The 14,990-nt window shown below is 46.1% G+C and overlaps 1 protein-coding gene across 1 annotated transcript in view; it reads left to right on the forward strand.

The window, feature by feature from the left end:
* Positions 1-13,799: 13,799 nt before the first annotated feature.
* Positions 13,800-14,990, forward strand: part of LOC311111569 (activating molecule in BECN1-regulated autophagy protein 1A-like) — a gene marked incomplete at its 3' end in the record, with an annotated part of 143,650 nt that continues 142,459 nt past the window's right edge. Inside the window, exon 1 of the mRNA XM_084154322.1 lies at positions 13,800-14,915. Within this exon, the coding sequence (XP_084010448.1) occupies positions 14,784-14,915 (132 nt within the window). The 5' untranslated portion in view covers positions 13,800-14,783. The remainder of the gene's footprint in view (positions 14,916-14,990) is intronic.

Genomic DNA, 14,990 nt, shown 5'->3' on the forward strand with positions numbered 1-14,990 from the left:
CTGAGGTATTAACCTGAGACAGAGCGCCCTCCCCGGATAGCAATTGCGTCATCATGTCATTGTCTGACTGAGACTGCTGCTTGCCATGAGATCCGTCCACTGCAGTACTCAACAGAGTCTGGAAAGTGTGGTCTCTAACTGGTACCACAAGGTGGCGCCACAATACCTATTTTTTACTGGTCTCATGAGGCTGCTCAACAGCACACTCTGGGTGTGGTGAGCTGCACTCAGAGTAGTGGGCATTGTTACGTTCTGAATTAACCGGGGGCGCCCATACATTGGTTACACCTGTAACTCTAGTATTCCGGCCCTCCGTGAACGTCGCACGGGTCTGAACTGCGCTGGCTGAGGCGTTAGCCTGAAGCAAGGCGTCATTCCCAGTTAGCGGCTGCGTCTTCATGTCATATTTAGACTGAGACAGCTGCCTGCTATGTGAGACCTTTACTACAGAGCTCCTAGGAGTCTGTAGTAAAATATCTTTATTAGGTGAGCTAAGGCTACGCCTTGCTACCTTTTTCTCTTTCCTCTCCTGAGTGTATTCAACTACGCACCCTTGGTGGGTTGAGCTACACTCAGGATGGTGAGAGAAATTCATAGGACGTGAAGTACTCTGCAATGTGTCATGGAAGACAGGCCCTTTTGTGACAATGTCAGTGAGAGCCAGCTCTTTATTCACAGTGGGCTCTGTCGCGTCTTGCGCCGAGCCGTCATCCGTCCTCTCCCCGTCATTGACGCCGTCGTTTCTGGCTGACCTTCTGGTGTTGCCAGGACGGTTTTGTGACGACCTCTCTCGCCGGCGGAATCGTCGCCACCACCGTCGTCGCTGGAGGGGCCGAGCCCGCTCGCCTGCTGTCGGTGGTAGGCGCCTGTCGCCTGGCCCGTCGCCTCCCTGTAGTTCTACTGGGGGCGTTGGAGGTTGACGGGTTAGTTGAGGCCCTGCTAAACTTGCCTGCCAATGGCAGGTGTTTAGCCAGGTGCTTTCTCTCCTCGTCCAGCTTACCAAAGCGTTCCGTCGCCTCCTTAACGGCGACCCCAAAGAGGCCCTCGCTAGAGACGGGAGCGTTTAGTAGCGAGGCTCTGTCCGTCTCCTTCATGGCTGTCATTGACAGCCAGAGGTGACGTTCCATGACCACCGAGGTGGCCATGGACCGGCCTGCGCATATCGCTGACGCCTGTGTCAAATGAAGAATAGCGCCAGAAATCCTGGACGCCTCTTCAATCTCCTCGCTGGTCAACTCAGACATACCCGTTGTTAGACGGGATAGGGAGGCCGCGAGGAGGGCAATGTTGTTAGCCGCTGATACAGCCTGGGCTCCCAGCGTAAAAGACTTCTCAGCCAGCTGTGCTGTGAGTCTGTCTTTTTGTGCTGGCAAGGTGGCTTTCTTGGAGGCCGCCCAGGGACTCGAACCCGGCACTAGATACGCCGCCATGGCGCTCTCGAGCCTAGGGATTCCCTTAGCAGCCCACTCACGTCCAGCCACTCTCGTGAATGGGGTGTACACCTTGGCCGGCGAACGCGCCGCCAGGGGTGTATCCCACGAGCCCTCTACATATTTCCCGAGGGAAGGCATAGCAGGAGCCATCGGCTCAGCTGCCTTCCTCGGTCTAGAGTAGGGGCCGCCCTCCATCATGTCGACCTCCACAGGGGGGGGAGCAGGGGGCAGCGCTATCTCTAGTCGGTTGGCGGCTCTCTCAATGAGTTCGGGGAAGTCCGAACGCAGAGAGGCCGCTGCGAAGGACAGGGCTGCTGACGTAACAGAGCCCGTGTCGTCATCGCACAAGGAGCCTTCAGATCTCACACTCCCCATAGGGAAGGGGGTCTTGAAGGTTGGCGCCAGAGGGTCGGATTGTTCCATTGGAACATCCATCTCTGCGTCTCTCTCCTTGTCCTCCCCTGAGTCAGAGGCGTCGACGGACAGTGCTGACCGTGCTGTCCGTCGACGCCTCTGAAGCAGAGGCGAGAAGAGACAGTACATCCTCTAGGGGGATATCCTCCCTAAAAAACGCCCAACGCTGCTTCCTCTCCTTCATAGGAAGGAGGGCGCAGGAGGCGCAATTAGGGGGATTGCCGGTCCCTTCCTTGGCATGCTGCGGCCCCAAACACATGAAACAAAGGTCGTGGGGGTCCGCAGATGCCATGGAGGAGCATCGGCACTGAGCCCTGAAAAGGGCTTTTGGGGGTGGAAAATTTCCTGGCGTGCTCATTTAGAAGACGTCGATGGCTGGCTCATCGACGGCGATTTCTTCCTGAGTCTTCTTACTTCTTGGCTTCTTCAGTCTAGTCGTCCAGTCGCTGAAGATAATGGGAGGCTGATTGAGGGGAAGCGTCCCCTCTTATAGGGACACCTGTGCTCCCATTGGCTGCAGGTGTGTGCATAATTTTGCTTCAGGCTGTTGCTGCCTTAGGGCAGAGGGTAAACCACTAGGAGCAGAGCTCCCCTATGGGGCGGAGCTCCACGATATAGAACATGTAGCTACACTTTTCATGTGGAGTCTTGACCAATCACCATTCCTATACACGCAAAGGTTCTGATCTCCGTGAAATCAGTGACATTAATTTAAAAAAAGCTTCATAATAAAAGTCACCCATTTACTTGAACACAATATCAGAAATTGTAGTATATTTTTTGTCTGTTTCAAGATGCGTTCTGTTTCTCTGATCCTACCCTCCCCTTTTCATGCTATTTAAGTAGGTATTGAGGATTCGAATATTTATTTAAAACAACAGGTGTAGACTAACAGTGAAATGCTTACATACGGCCCTTACCCACAATGCAGAGAGAAAAAAAGAAAAATAATAGAAAAATATGTAAAGAATAACAGAAGGAATAAATGCACAATGAGTTACGATAACTTGGCTATATACACGGGGTACAAGTACTGGATTATAGTTGAGTTCTGGTGGTTATTTGTAAATAGGTCTCTGCCAAGGTCGGCAAATTAAATTAAATATGCAATCAGTACATGTTCAAAACTTTATAATTTTAATAAGGGGGCATCTAAATGTTTATTAAACAATAATGTTAAATATAAATACATTGAAAAGGAATTAATGATTGACATTTTAATATCTGGAATAGTTTAATTTCCAATCCACTAGATGGCAATGTCCCCAATGCTGCTCCCCGTCAGGGGTCTGAGGATTCTGAAAACAAAATAGGCTCTTGGAAACGCATCTGTGCATTGGTAGATGCGCTGTACATCGTTATAAACAATTATTACACTGTTATTATAACTATTATTGACTGTTATAAACACATATTACATTATGAATGTGTGGTCCTGTAAAGTATGGCAATTACACCGCCAGGGTTGTGGGTTCGATTCCCGGGGCCACCCGTATGTAAAATGTATGCATAAATTACTGTATGTCCCTTTGGATAAAAGCGTTTGCTAAATGGAATATATATTATTATTACATTGTTAAAACAGACCTACAATGTGAAGTCGCTTTGGTAAGTCATGACTGTAAGTCGCTTTGGATAAAAGCGTCTGCTAAATGGCATGTTATATTATTATTATTATTGCGTTTTCAAGTGAATATTTGTGTGGAAAGTTTACATCAATTGGAAAGGCAGAACAGTATCTGTTTAATTATTACCAGATTCAAAAGTTGTGGACAGAAATGTGGGTAGAAATTTATAAGGGAAGGGTGTAGTCAGTATTAAGCAGTGATCTACTATAACACAGGGTATAATGTAAAGTTAAAATAAAATAATAACAAACACATCTTGTTCTTTTTTAATTCAGGTTTTATTAAGTCAGGTTTTATGTGCAACAGCATTGAGATCCCCTCTGGAACCAGAACTGACTTCAGTATTACTGAACCGATAGACCCCCAACTACTGTACATACATAACACACACACACACACACAGATATATACAGTGCCTTCGGAAAGTATTCAGACCCCTTGACTTTTTTCACATTTTGTTACGTTACAGCCTTATTCTAAAATGGATTAAATTGTTTTTTTCCCCCCTCATCAATCTACACACAATACCCCATAATAACAAAGTAAAAATAGGTTTTTATACATTTTTGCAAATGTATTAAAAATAAACAACTAAAATATCACATTTACATAAGTATTCAGACCCTTTACTCAGTACTCTGTTGAAGCACCTTTGGCAGCGTTTACAGCCTCGAGTCTTCTTTGGTATGACGCTATAAGCTGGGCACACCTGTATTTGGGGAGTTTCTCCCATTCTTCTCTGCAGATCCTCTCAAGCTCTATCAGGTTGGATGGGGAGCATTGCTCCACAGCTATTTTCAGGTCTCTCCAGCGATGTTCGATCAGGTTTAAGTCCGGGCTCTAGCTGGGCCACTCAAGGACATTCAGAGACTTGTCCCGAAGCCTCTCCTGTGTTGTGTTGGCTGTGTGCTTAGGGTTGTTGTCCTGTTGGAAGGTGAATCTTCACCCCAGTCTGAGGTCCTGAGAGCTCTGGAGCTGCTTTTCATTAACGATCTCTCTGTACCTTGCTCCGTTCATCTTTGCCTCGATCCTGACTAGTCTCCCAGTAACTGCCGCTGAAAAACATCCCCACAGCATGATTCTGCCACCACCATGCTTCACCGTAGGAATGGTGCCAGGTTTCCCCCAGACGTGACGCTTGGCATTCAGGCCAAAGAGTTAAATCTTGGTTTCAACAGACCAGAGAATCTTGTTTCTCATGGTCTGAGAGTCTTTAGGTGCCTTTTGGCAAACTCCAAGCGGGCTGTCATGTGCCTTTTACTGAGGAGCGGCTTCCGTCTGGCCACTCTACCATAAAGGCCTGATTGGTGGAGTGCTGCAGAGATGGTTGTCCTTCCGGAAGGTTCTCCCATCTCCACAGAGGAACTCTAGAGCTTTGTCAGAGTGACCATTGGGTTCCTGGTCACCTCCCTGACCCAGGCCCTTCTCCCCCGATTGCTCAGTTTGGCCGGGCTGCCAGCTCTAGGAAGAGTCTTGGTGGTTCCAAACTTCTAACACTTAAGAATGATGGAGGCCACTGTGTTCTTGGCGACCTTCAATGCTGCAGAAATGTTTTGGTACCCTTCCCAAGATCTGTGACTCTACACGATCCTGTATCGGAGCTCTATAGACAATTCCATCGACCTCATGGCTTGGTTTTTGCTCTGACATGCACTTTCAACTGTGGGACCTCATATAGACAGGTGTGTGCCTTTCCAAATCATGTCCAATCAATTGAATTTACTACAGGTGGACTCCAATCAAGTTGTAGAAACATCTCAAGGATGATCAATGGAAACAGGTTGCACCTGAGCTCAATTTCGAGTCTCATAGCAAAGGGTCTGTATACTTATGTATACATTTGAACTTTTTTCTAAAAACCTGTTTTCGCTTTGTCATTATGGGGTATTGTGTGTAGATTGATGAGGAAATGTTTTTATTTAATCCATTTTAGAATAAGGCTGTAACGTCACAAAATGTGGAAAAAGTCAAGGGGTCTGAATACTTTCAGAATGCACTATATAAAGAGACACAGCAATACTATTATGGCAACAGTATTGGAACAATGTCTGTCGTGGAACTATTATTTTCAATGTTCAAAACCAGAAATAGAAAAGGGCTCTTCTACTGAAAAATACAGAAAAATACAGAAAATAACTCAGATGTAAACACCTTCCCCACTCAATGATGAGCTCTGTACTCACTGTAAAAGTGTAGGATGGCAATAAAAGAAATACAGTATTTCAGACTATTGGACAGTCAGGACTGTCCAATAGTGTAGGAAAAGAATATGATTGAAGTTAAGATGCTCCATCATTCTTGCCAATGCAGATTAGTCGAACAAATCTGAGTTTTTAGTGTTGTAATACTGTAGCAACCATTTGACAGAAGGTTGTACGAATGGGGCTTTAGAGGAGAGACATGGTAAATAGTGAAACTAGGCTGACTAGGACCTCTCAGCCCTCCTGTCCAAAGTCCTCCATGAACTTCCTGACCTTGAACAAGTCCTCCGTGTTGACTTTGGGTCTCGTGGAGGATAGTGAGTGCAGCATGTCAGTCTGGAGAGCAGAGGGACACACCGAGAGGACGAACAAAATCATAAGCATGGTTCAGCAATTACACAAATGTGAGAGTCAGTTTACAATTAACATCTATTGTTCTACAAACATTTAAAGAAAAATGTAGCAGAGTTCGTCCTGAGTAATTTAAATTAACCACCCTCCATGTTCCAATACACAAACTCTGGAAATCAAGGGTGTGTTTAGTTTTATAAAGATGAATGACAAACCACACACATACACACGCGCGCACACACACACCCTGACCTCTGACCCCTGTGTTTAGTTCTGACCTGCATGCCGTCGTGACTGACAAAGAGGCGGGTGTCTGCTGCAGTGGCCATCTGCAGACAGGTAGCTCCGCCCCACACAGTAGACTTCCTTATAAGGAGGGGGAAAGAGGGGTTCTCACTGCTCTGGTAACAGTCACTGAACACGTCGGCCTCACCCGTACTAGAATCTGAAGTCAAATGTCTACTGTTTGCTGATGATCTGGTGCTTCTGTCCCCAACCAAGGAGGGCCTACAGCAGCACCTAGATCTTCTGCACAGATTCTGTCAGACCTGGGCCCTGACAGTAAATCTCAGTAAGACAAAAATAATGGTGTTCCAAAAAAGGTCCAGTTGCCAGGACCACAATTACAAATTCCATCTAGACATGTTGCCCTAGAGCACACAAAAAAACTATACATACCTCGGACTAAACGTCAGCGCCAAAGGAAACTTCCACAAAACTGTGAACGATCTTAGAGACAAGGCAAGAAGGGCCTTCTATGCCATCAAAAGGAACATAAAATTTGATCTGGCTAAAAATACTTGAATCAGTTATGGAACCTATTGCCCTTTATGGTTGTGACGTCTGGGTCCGCTCACCAACCAAGAATTCACAAAATGGGACAAACACCAAATTGAGACTCTGCATGCACAATTCTGCAAAGATATCCTCCATGTACAACATAAAACACCAAATAATGCATGCAGAGCAGAATTAGGCCGACACCTGCTAATTATCAAAATCCAGAGCCGTTAAATTCTACAACCACCTAAAAGGAAGCGATTCCCAAACCTTCCATAACAAAGCCATCACCTACAGAGAGATGAACCTGGAGAAGAGTCCCCTAAGCAAGCTGGTCCTGGGGCTCTGTTCATGTTCACAAACACAAACAGACCCCACAGAGCCCCAGGACAGCAACACAATTAGACCCAACCAAATCATGAGAAAACAAAAAGATAATTACTTGGCACATTGGAAAGAATTAACAAAAAAACTGAGCAAACTAAAATGGTATTTGGCCCTAAACAGAGTGTACACAGCGGCAGAATGTCACGATCGTCTACATATGAAGAAGCGGACCAAAGCGCAGCGTTGCGAGTGAACATGATTTATTAATAAACGTACTCACGAAAACAAAACAAAAGACGATACGTGAAGTTCTCAAGTTACAAATCACTGACATACGGAACATGTAACCAGGAAACAAAAACCCACCAACCCCACAGGAAAACATACAGAAATAAATATGGCTCCCAATCAGAGATAACGAGCCGAACAGCTGACACTCGTTACCTCCGATTGGGAGTCATTGAACCAACCTAGAAAACAACAACCTAGACACCCAACATAGAACATAAACACATAGACTGCACACACCCTGGATCAACAATAATGAGTCCCAGCACCAGGGTGTGACAGTACCCCCCCCTAAAGGCGCGGACTGCGACCGCGCCTCAAAACCCCCAAACAGGGGAGGGCTGGGCGGGCATACCTCCTCGGTGGCGGTTCTGGCTCCGGCCTAGACCACCACCCCACCATAGTCACTTCCCGCTTATGTAGCCTCCTCCAAATGACCCCCACCGGTTTAAGGGGCAGCACCTGACTAAGAGGCAGCACCGGACTAAGGGGCAGCACCGGACTAAGGGGCAGTACCGGACTAAGGGGCAGTACCGGACTAAGGGGCAGTACCAGGCAGAATGGCGAATCCTGGCTGGTCGGCTCTGGCGGATCCCGGCTGGACGGCTCTGGCGGATCCCGGCTGGACGGCTCTGGCGGATCCCGGCTGGACGGCTCTGGCGGATCCCGGCTGGACGGCTCTGGCGGATCCCGGCTGGACGGCTCTGGCGGATCCCGGCTGGACGGCTCTGGCTGATCCTGTCTGGCGGAAGGCTCTGGCTGATCCTGTCTGGCGGAAGGCTCTGGCTGATCCTGTCTGGCGGAAGGCTCTCGCGGCTCCGGTCTGGCGGACGGCTCTGAAGGCTCATGGCAGACGGGCGGCTTATGCAGCGCTTGGCAGACGGACAGTTCAGACGGCGTTGGGCAGACAGGCAGTTCAGGCGCCGTTGGGCAGACGGGCAGTTCAGACGCCGTTGGGCAGACGGGCAGTTCAGACGCCGTTGGGCAGACGGGCAGTTCAGGCGCCGTTGGGCAGACGGGCAGTTCAGGCGCCGTTGGGCAGACGGGCAGTTCAGGCGCCGTTGGGCAGACGGCAGACTCTGGCCGTCTGAGGCGCACCGTAGGCCTGATGCGTGGTGCCGGAACTGGAGGTACCGGGCTGAGGACACGCATCTCAGGGCTAGTGCGGGGAGAAGCAACAGGGCATGCAGGACCCTGGGGACGCACATAAGTCCTAGTGCGTGGTGCCGGAACTGGTGGTCCCGGGCTGAGGACACGCATCTCAGGGCTAGTGCGGGGAGCAGCAACAGGGCCTGCAGGACCCTGGGGACGCACATAAGTCCTAGTGCGTGGTGCCGGAACTGGTGGTCCCGGGCTGAGGACACGCATCTCAGGGCTAGTGCGGGGAGCAGCAACAGGACGCACAGGACTCTGGGAACACACAGGAGGCTCGGTGCGTGGTGTAGGCACTGGTGGTACTGGGCTGGAGCGGGGAGGTGGCGCCGGAAATACCGGACCGTGCAGGCGTACTGGCTCCCTTGAGCACTGAGCCTGCCCAACCCTACCTGGTTGTATACTCCCCGTCGCCCGACCAGTACGGGAAGGAGGAATAACCCGCACCGGGCTATGTAGGCGAACCGGGGAAACCATACGTAGGGCTGGTGCCATGTAAGCCGGCCCGAGGAGACGCACTGGTGGCCTGCTGCGTGGGGCCGGCCTCATGACATCCGGCTCAACACTCAATCTAGCCCGGCCGATACGAGGAGCTGGAATGTACCGCACCGGGCTATGCCTGCGTACAGGAGACACCATGCGCTCTACTGCGTAACATGGTGTCTGCCCGTACTCCCGCTCTCCACGGTCAGTCCAGGGAGTAGGCGCAGGTCTCCTACCTGACTTCGCCACACTCCCTTTTAGCCCCCCCCCAAGAAATTTTTGGGGAGTAACCACGGGCTTCCAGCCTCGACTCCGCGCTGCCTCCTCATACCACCTCCTCTCGGCTGCAGCTGCCTCCAGCTCTTCACGAGGGCGGTGGTACTCCTCCGGTTGTGCCCAAGGACCCTTTCCAGCCCGTATCTCCTCCCATGTCCAAAAGTCCTTAGGAGGCTCCCATAAATCCTGCGTAGGTAGGTCCTGTTGCCGCTTGTTACGCCGCTTGGTCCTCTTGTGGTGGGTTTTTCTGTCACGATCGTCTACATATGAAGAAGCGGACCAAAGCGCAGCGTTGCGAGTGAACATGATTTATTAATAAACGTACTCACGAAAACAAAACAAAAGACGATACGTGAAGTTCTCAAGTTACAAATCACTGACATACGGAACATGTAACCAGGAAACAAAAACCCACCAACCCCACAGGAAAACATACAGAAATAAATATGGCTCCCAATCAGAGATAACGAGCCGAACAGCTGACACTCGTTACCTCCGATTGGGAGTCATTGAACCAACCTAGAAAACAACAACCTAGACACCCAACATAGAACATAAACACATAGACTGCACACACCCTGGATCAACAATAATGAGTCCCAGCACCAGGGTGTGACACAGAATACCTGACCACTGTGACTGACCCAAAATTAAGGAAAGCTTTGACGATGTACAGACTCAGTGAGAATAGCCTTGCTATTGAGAAAGGCAGACCTGGCTCTCAAGAGAAGACAGGCTATGTGCACACTGCCCACAAAATGAGGTGGAAACTGAGCTGCACTTCCTAACCTCCTGCCAAATGTATGATAATATTAGAGACACATATTTCCCTTAGATTACACAGACCCACAAAGAATTCGAAAACAAATAAAATTTTGATAAACTCCCATATCTATTGGGTGAACTACCACCGTGTGCAATCACAGCAGCAAGATATGTGACCTGTTGCCACAAGAAAAGGGCAACCAGTGAAGAACAAACACCACTGTAAATACAACCCATATTTCTGTTTATTTATTTTCCCTTTTGTACTTTAACTATTTGCACATCGTTACAACACTGTACATAGACATAATATGACATTTGAAATGTCTTTATTCTTTTGGAACTTGTGTGAGTGTAATATTTACTGTTCACTTTTTATTGTTTATTTCACTTTTGTTTATCCATTTCACTTGCTTTGGCAATGTAAACATATGTTTCCCATGCCAATAAAGCCCCTTGAATTGAATTGAGAGAGAGAGAGAGAGAGAAATGCTGAGGCACATTACATTTACATTTACATTTACGTCATTTAGCAGACGCTCTTATCACATATCTGTATGATATGAAGACAGTGCGCCCCGGCGCTCCAACTGACCCCGACAGTTGAATTTGAGATGAGGAAGACTATTTCAGGCCTACCAGAGTTACTCCTATAATCTAACAATACATTGCTTATCTTTATACAAAATATTATGATAGAAAATGAACTAATTAGACTCCTTCTGTACGTCTATATCTGTATAGCAGACGCAGTAGCCATCTGGCAAAAAAATGCATGTTGGTGTAATAGCATGCCACCGGCACATCTCTATCTCGCTCTATCTTTCTGGGGTTAGGCTTAAGCTTATCTTCCTTTATATAGCCTATATATATACAGTACCAGTCAAAGGTTTGGATACACCTACTCATTCAAGAGTTTTTCTTCATTTTTACTATTTTCTACATTGTAGAATAATAGTGAAGACACCAAAACTATGAAATAACACACATGGAATCATGTAGTAACCAAAAAAGTGTTAAACAAATCAAAATATATTTATATTTGAGATTCTTCCAATAGCCACCATTTTCCTTGATGACAGCCTTTCACACTCTTGGCAATCTCTCAACCAGCTTCACCTGGAATGCTTTTCCAACAGTCTTGAAGGAGTTCCCACATATGCTAAGCACTTGTTGGCTGCTTTTCCTTCACTCTGCCGTCCGACTCATCTCAAACCATCTCAATTGGGTTGAGGTCGGGGGATTGTGGAGGCCAGGTCATCTGATGCAGCACTCCATCACTCTCCTTCTTGGTAAAATAGCCCTTACACAGCCTGGAGGTGTGTTGGGTCATTGTCCTGTTGAAAAACAAATGATAGTCCCACGAAGCGCAAACCAGATGGGATGGCGGATCGCTGCAGAATGCTGTGGTAGCCATGCTGGTTAAGTGTGCCTTGAATTATAAATAAATCACAGACAGTGTCACGAGCAAAGCACCCCCACACCACAACACCTCCTCCTCAATGCTTTACGGTGAGAAATACACATGCGGAGATAATCCATTCACCCACACCGCATCTCACAAAGACACGGCGGTTGGAACCAAAAATCTCAAATTTGGACTCCAGACCAAAATACACATTTCCACCGGTCTAATGTCCATTGCTCGTGTTTCTTGGCCCAAGCAGGTCTCTTCTTCTTATTGGTGTCCTTTAGTAGTGGTTTCTTTGCAGCAATTCGACCATGAAGGCCTGATTCACACAGTCCCCTCTGAACAGTTGATGTTGAGATGTGTCTGTTACTTGAACTCAGTGAAGCATTTATTTGCGCTGCATTTTCTGAGGCTGGTAACTCTAATGAACTTATCCTCTGCAGCAGAGGTAACTCTGGGTCTTCCATTCCTGTGATGGTCCTCATGAGAGCCAGTTTCATCATAGCGCTTGATGGTTTTTGCGACTGCACTTGAAGAAACTTTCAAAGTTCTTGAAATGTTCCATATTGACTGACCTTCATGTCTTAAAGTAACGATGGACTGTGATTTCTCTTTGCTTATTTGAGCTGTTCTTGCCATAATATGGACTTGGTCTTTTACCAAATTGGGCTATCTTATGTATACCCCCCCTTCTTGTCACAACACAACTGATTGGCTCAAACGCATTAAGAAGGAAAGAAATTCCACAAATTAACTTTTAAGAAGGCACACCTGTTAATTGAAATACATTCCAGGTGACTACCTCATGAAGCTGGTTGAGAGAATGGCAAGAGTGTGCAAAGCTGTCATCAAGGCAAAGGGTGGCTATTTGAAGAATCTCAAATATAAAATATATTTTGAATTGTTTAATACTTTTTTGGTTACTACATGATTCCATATGTGTTATTTCATAGTTTTGATATCTTCACTATTATTCTACAATGTAAAAAATAGTAAAAATAAAGAAAAATCCTTGAATGAGTAGATGTGTCCAAACTTTTGACTGGTAGTGTATATTTATTAAAATGTTAATATCATACAGTGGACACGTAAGCCTATTGAGCTATGCATGCAATGCCGTGATACATGTAGTGCTCAAATCTCTGACAGCTGAACCGTGAGGTGGACAATTATTGTTTTAGGAAAGTAGCCTACAAAACAATAAAAAATAGGCTATAAAGTTTTGCATATGCTACACATCGAAACACAAGGAATAGTATTTTTGTCATTTGTTATAGGCTGTTTTTAACGACACGTAAATGTAGCTCATTTGCCCAATATCCCCTTGTTTATTGATGGCGCTGGCTGCGCCAGGTCGGATCTGAATGCATATGGAGGTCCGGTATATATAAATCTTCCCTATCATGTTGTCCTGCGCTAAAATTTCCTAAAGGAAACTCTGAAATGGCATATTGTTTTTATGAAGATTTTAGAATATTCGCATGAAAATCTGTCGCCAATTGGATGGAAACCTAGCTAGTCCAGTGTCACTTTGATTATGCCTGCACATCATGATGGTTCACCAGCATCCCCAAACGTCTAGATAAAGCTACCAGCCAAACAAGCTTGTAAGAATTGTACTTAAACTCCCCCCAAATACTCATGTGGAGGTTGAGCATTTTTTCGTCTCTATCTCGGTAATTTGTCTGTATCTATGTAATTGTATATGTATTTATGTTTAAAAAAAATAGGGACCACAATGGAAATAAGTCCCCGACTTTATTGTGCAGTCCCGGTCACTTTTACAAATCTTTGTGTATCTATGTATTTTTTTTACTGACAAATAAAATCAACCCAAACTGTGAAGCGGCCAAAAGGTTATGCTTGATCAGCATCCAGTGTTTTAGTAGAAAACTTGTTCTCTTTGAGATGAAAGCTTTTTATTAACCATTATACCATATATGACAACCATAAGGTCCATTATTGTGTATTAAACCGTTTGGACGAGGACCTGGATCCTATGGCTCAGACCCAGTTTGGAAAAGTCTACGTTGTATAATCATGAACCTCTATGTATACATGTTTTCTGTAAAACATTTAGAAATAGCGATAAATGTAGATGAACAATACATTGCTTACTTTAAAGCAAAAGTTACCCTTTGTAAACTAGATATTTCTTGAACTGCAAAAAAAGCTCCCGGTTTTGTGGCGCCCACCTATGTTCCTGTGTTCAACTAGTAATGCCTGATGAGCTGTGGCAGGTCTGGTCTGGCCAGCTGGCTAATGTTTTGAAGAACATAGCTAATAGCTAGCCTAGGTACACTGCTAGCTTGCTAACCACAGTCGGTCAACACAATATAAAAACATCGGAGAAAATAAAACATCATTATATGAGACAGTTTCAGGTGCTAGTAAAAGTCGAATATATGTAAATAGCTAAGTCGACGAGAAAATCCAACCGAAGCGGTGGGAAAAGGTAGGGACATGGTCGAGTATCGCTAATGTTAGCTAGTTAGGCCAATGCAATGCCTTGTTGGGGTTGGTTGTCAACGCTAGTTCTTGCTTGAGTTGGACAAACGCTGGCATGTTAGCTAGCTAGTTTATTGGGAGACCGGTAGTTATAGATTGTAACACAAGATAATGTGATTTAACCCAAAATAGTATACTGGTAGTTACAGGCCTGGCTGTACAAAATGTCGTCAGAGATTTTTCAACTAACAACTTTAACCTGTTATATTGGCGATACTATCTTCGTCTTCCAGTAATGGCCCACATTTGTTGGGTTAAATGACATTATCTGGTTTTATAATCTGGAGTTAGGAGACAGGTAGTTAACTAGCATTTCAAAGTTTCATGACAGCCTGTTTTCGTTTTGTTTCTCTGTGTTTCAGTTTTAATGTCTGAACCCACACCACCAGTTGTTTTGCCATTAACGTTATGTTATGTTGTGACGTTAATTCTGTAAAACCAACAGATTTTCATTATTCATGCCACCAATGGCAACATTGTCATCAGCAGCTCATGGCTGTTAACAAATGAGAACTGCAGTGATAAGGTAACTAATAATACATAAATACAATTTAGTTAGCTACTTAGCTACAAACATGGTTCTGTCATCAACAGCTGGATTTCATTATGCCATGTCAAGGTAAAGGTGTAGACTACAAGCTAGACTCTCCTCTAGACTACAGGCTGGCCACAGACACACTTTCATATGGCCTTTGCTTAGACCCTTTGGTGACTGAGACCAACAAACACCAGTGTGAAGGAGAGGGAGGAAGGCCTGATCTTTGAGATGACTGTCTACCCAAAGAATTCGGTGCGGATCTTATCTGCCCGGGAGCGTGGGGCCCGTGGCCTTGGCTCCGAGCGCCTCCTGCAGCAGCTTGTTGAGGAGAAGACCCGGCGGATGAAATGGCAGAGTCAGGTAAGGAGCATCCTTGGTGAGGCATGGATGGCAATCATGGAAATTGTGCAATGTAACAAGTTGAACTGAAATGAG

The sequence above is a fragment of the Coregonus lavaretus genome, assembly GCF_964263955.1.
Source record: "Coregonus lavaretus genome assembly, chromosome: 37".
NCBI classification, from domain to species: Eukaryota; Metazoa; Chordata; class Actinopteri; order Salmoniformes; family Salmonidae; genus Coregonus; species Coregonus lavaretus.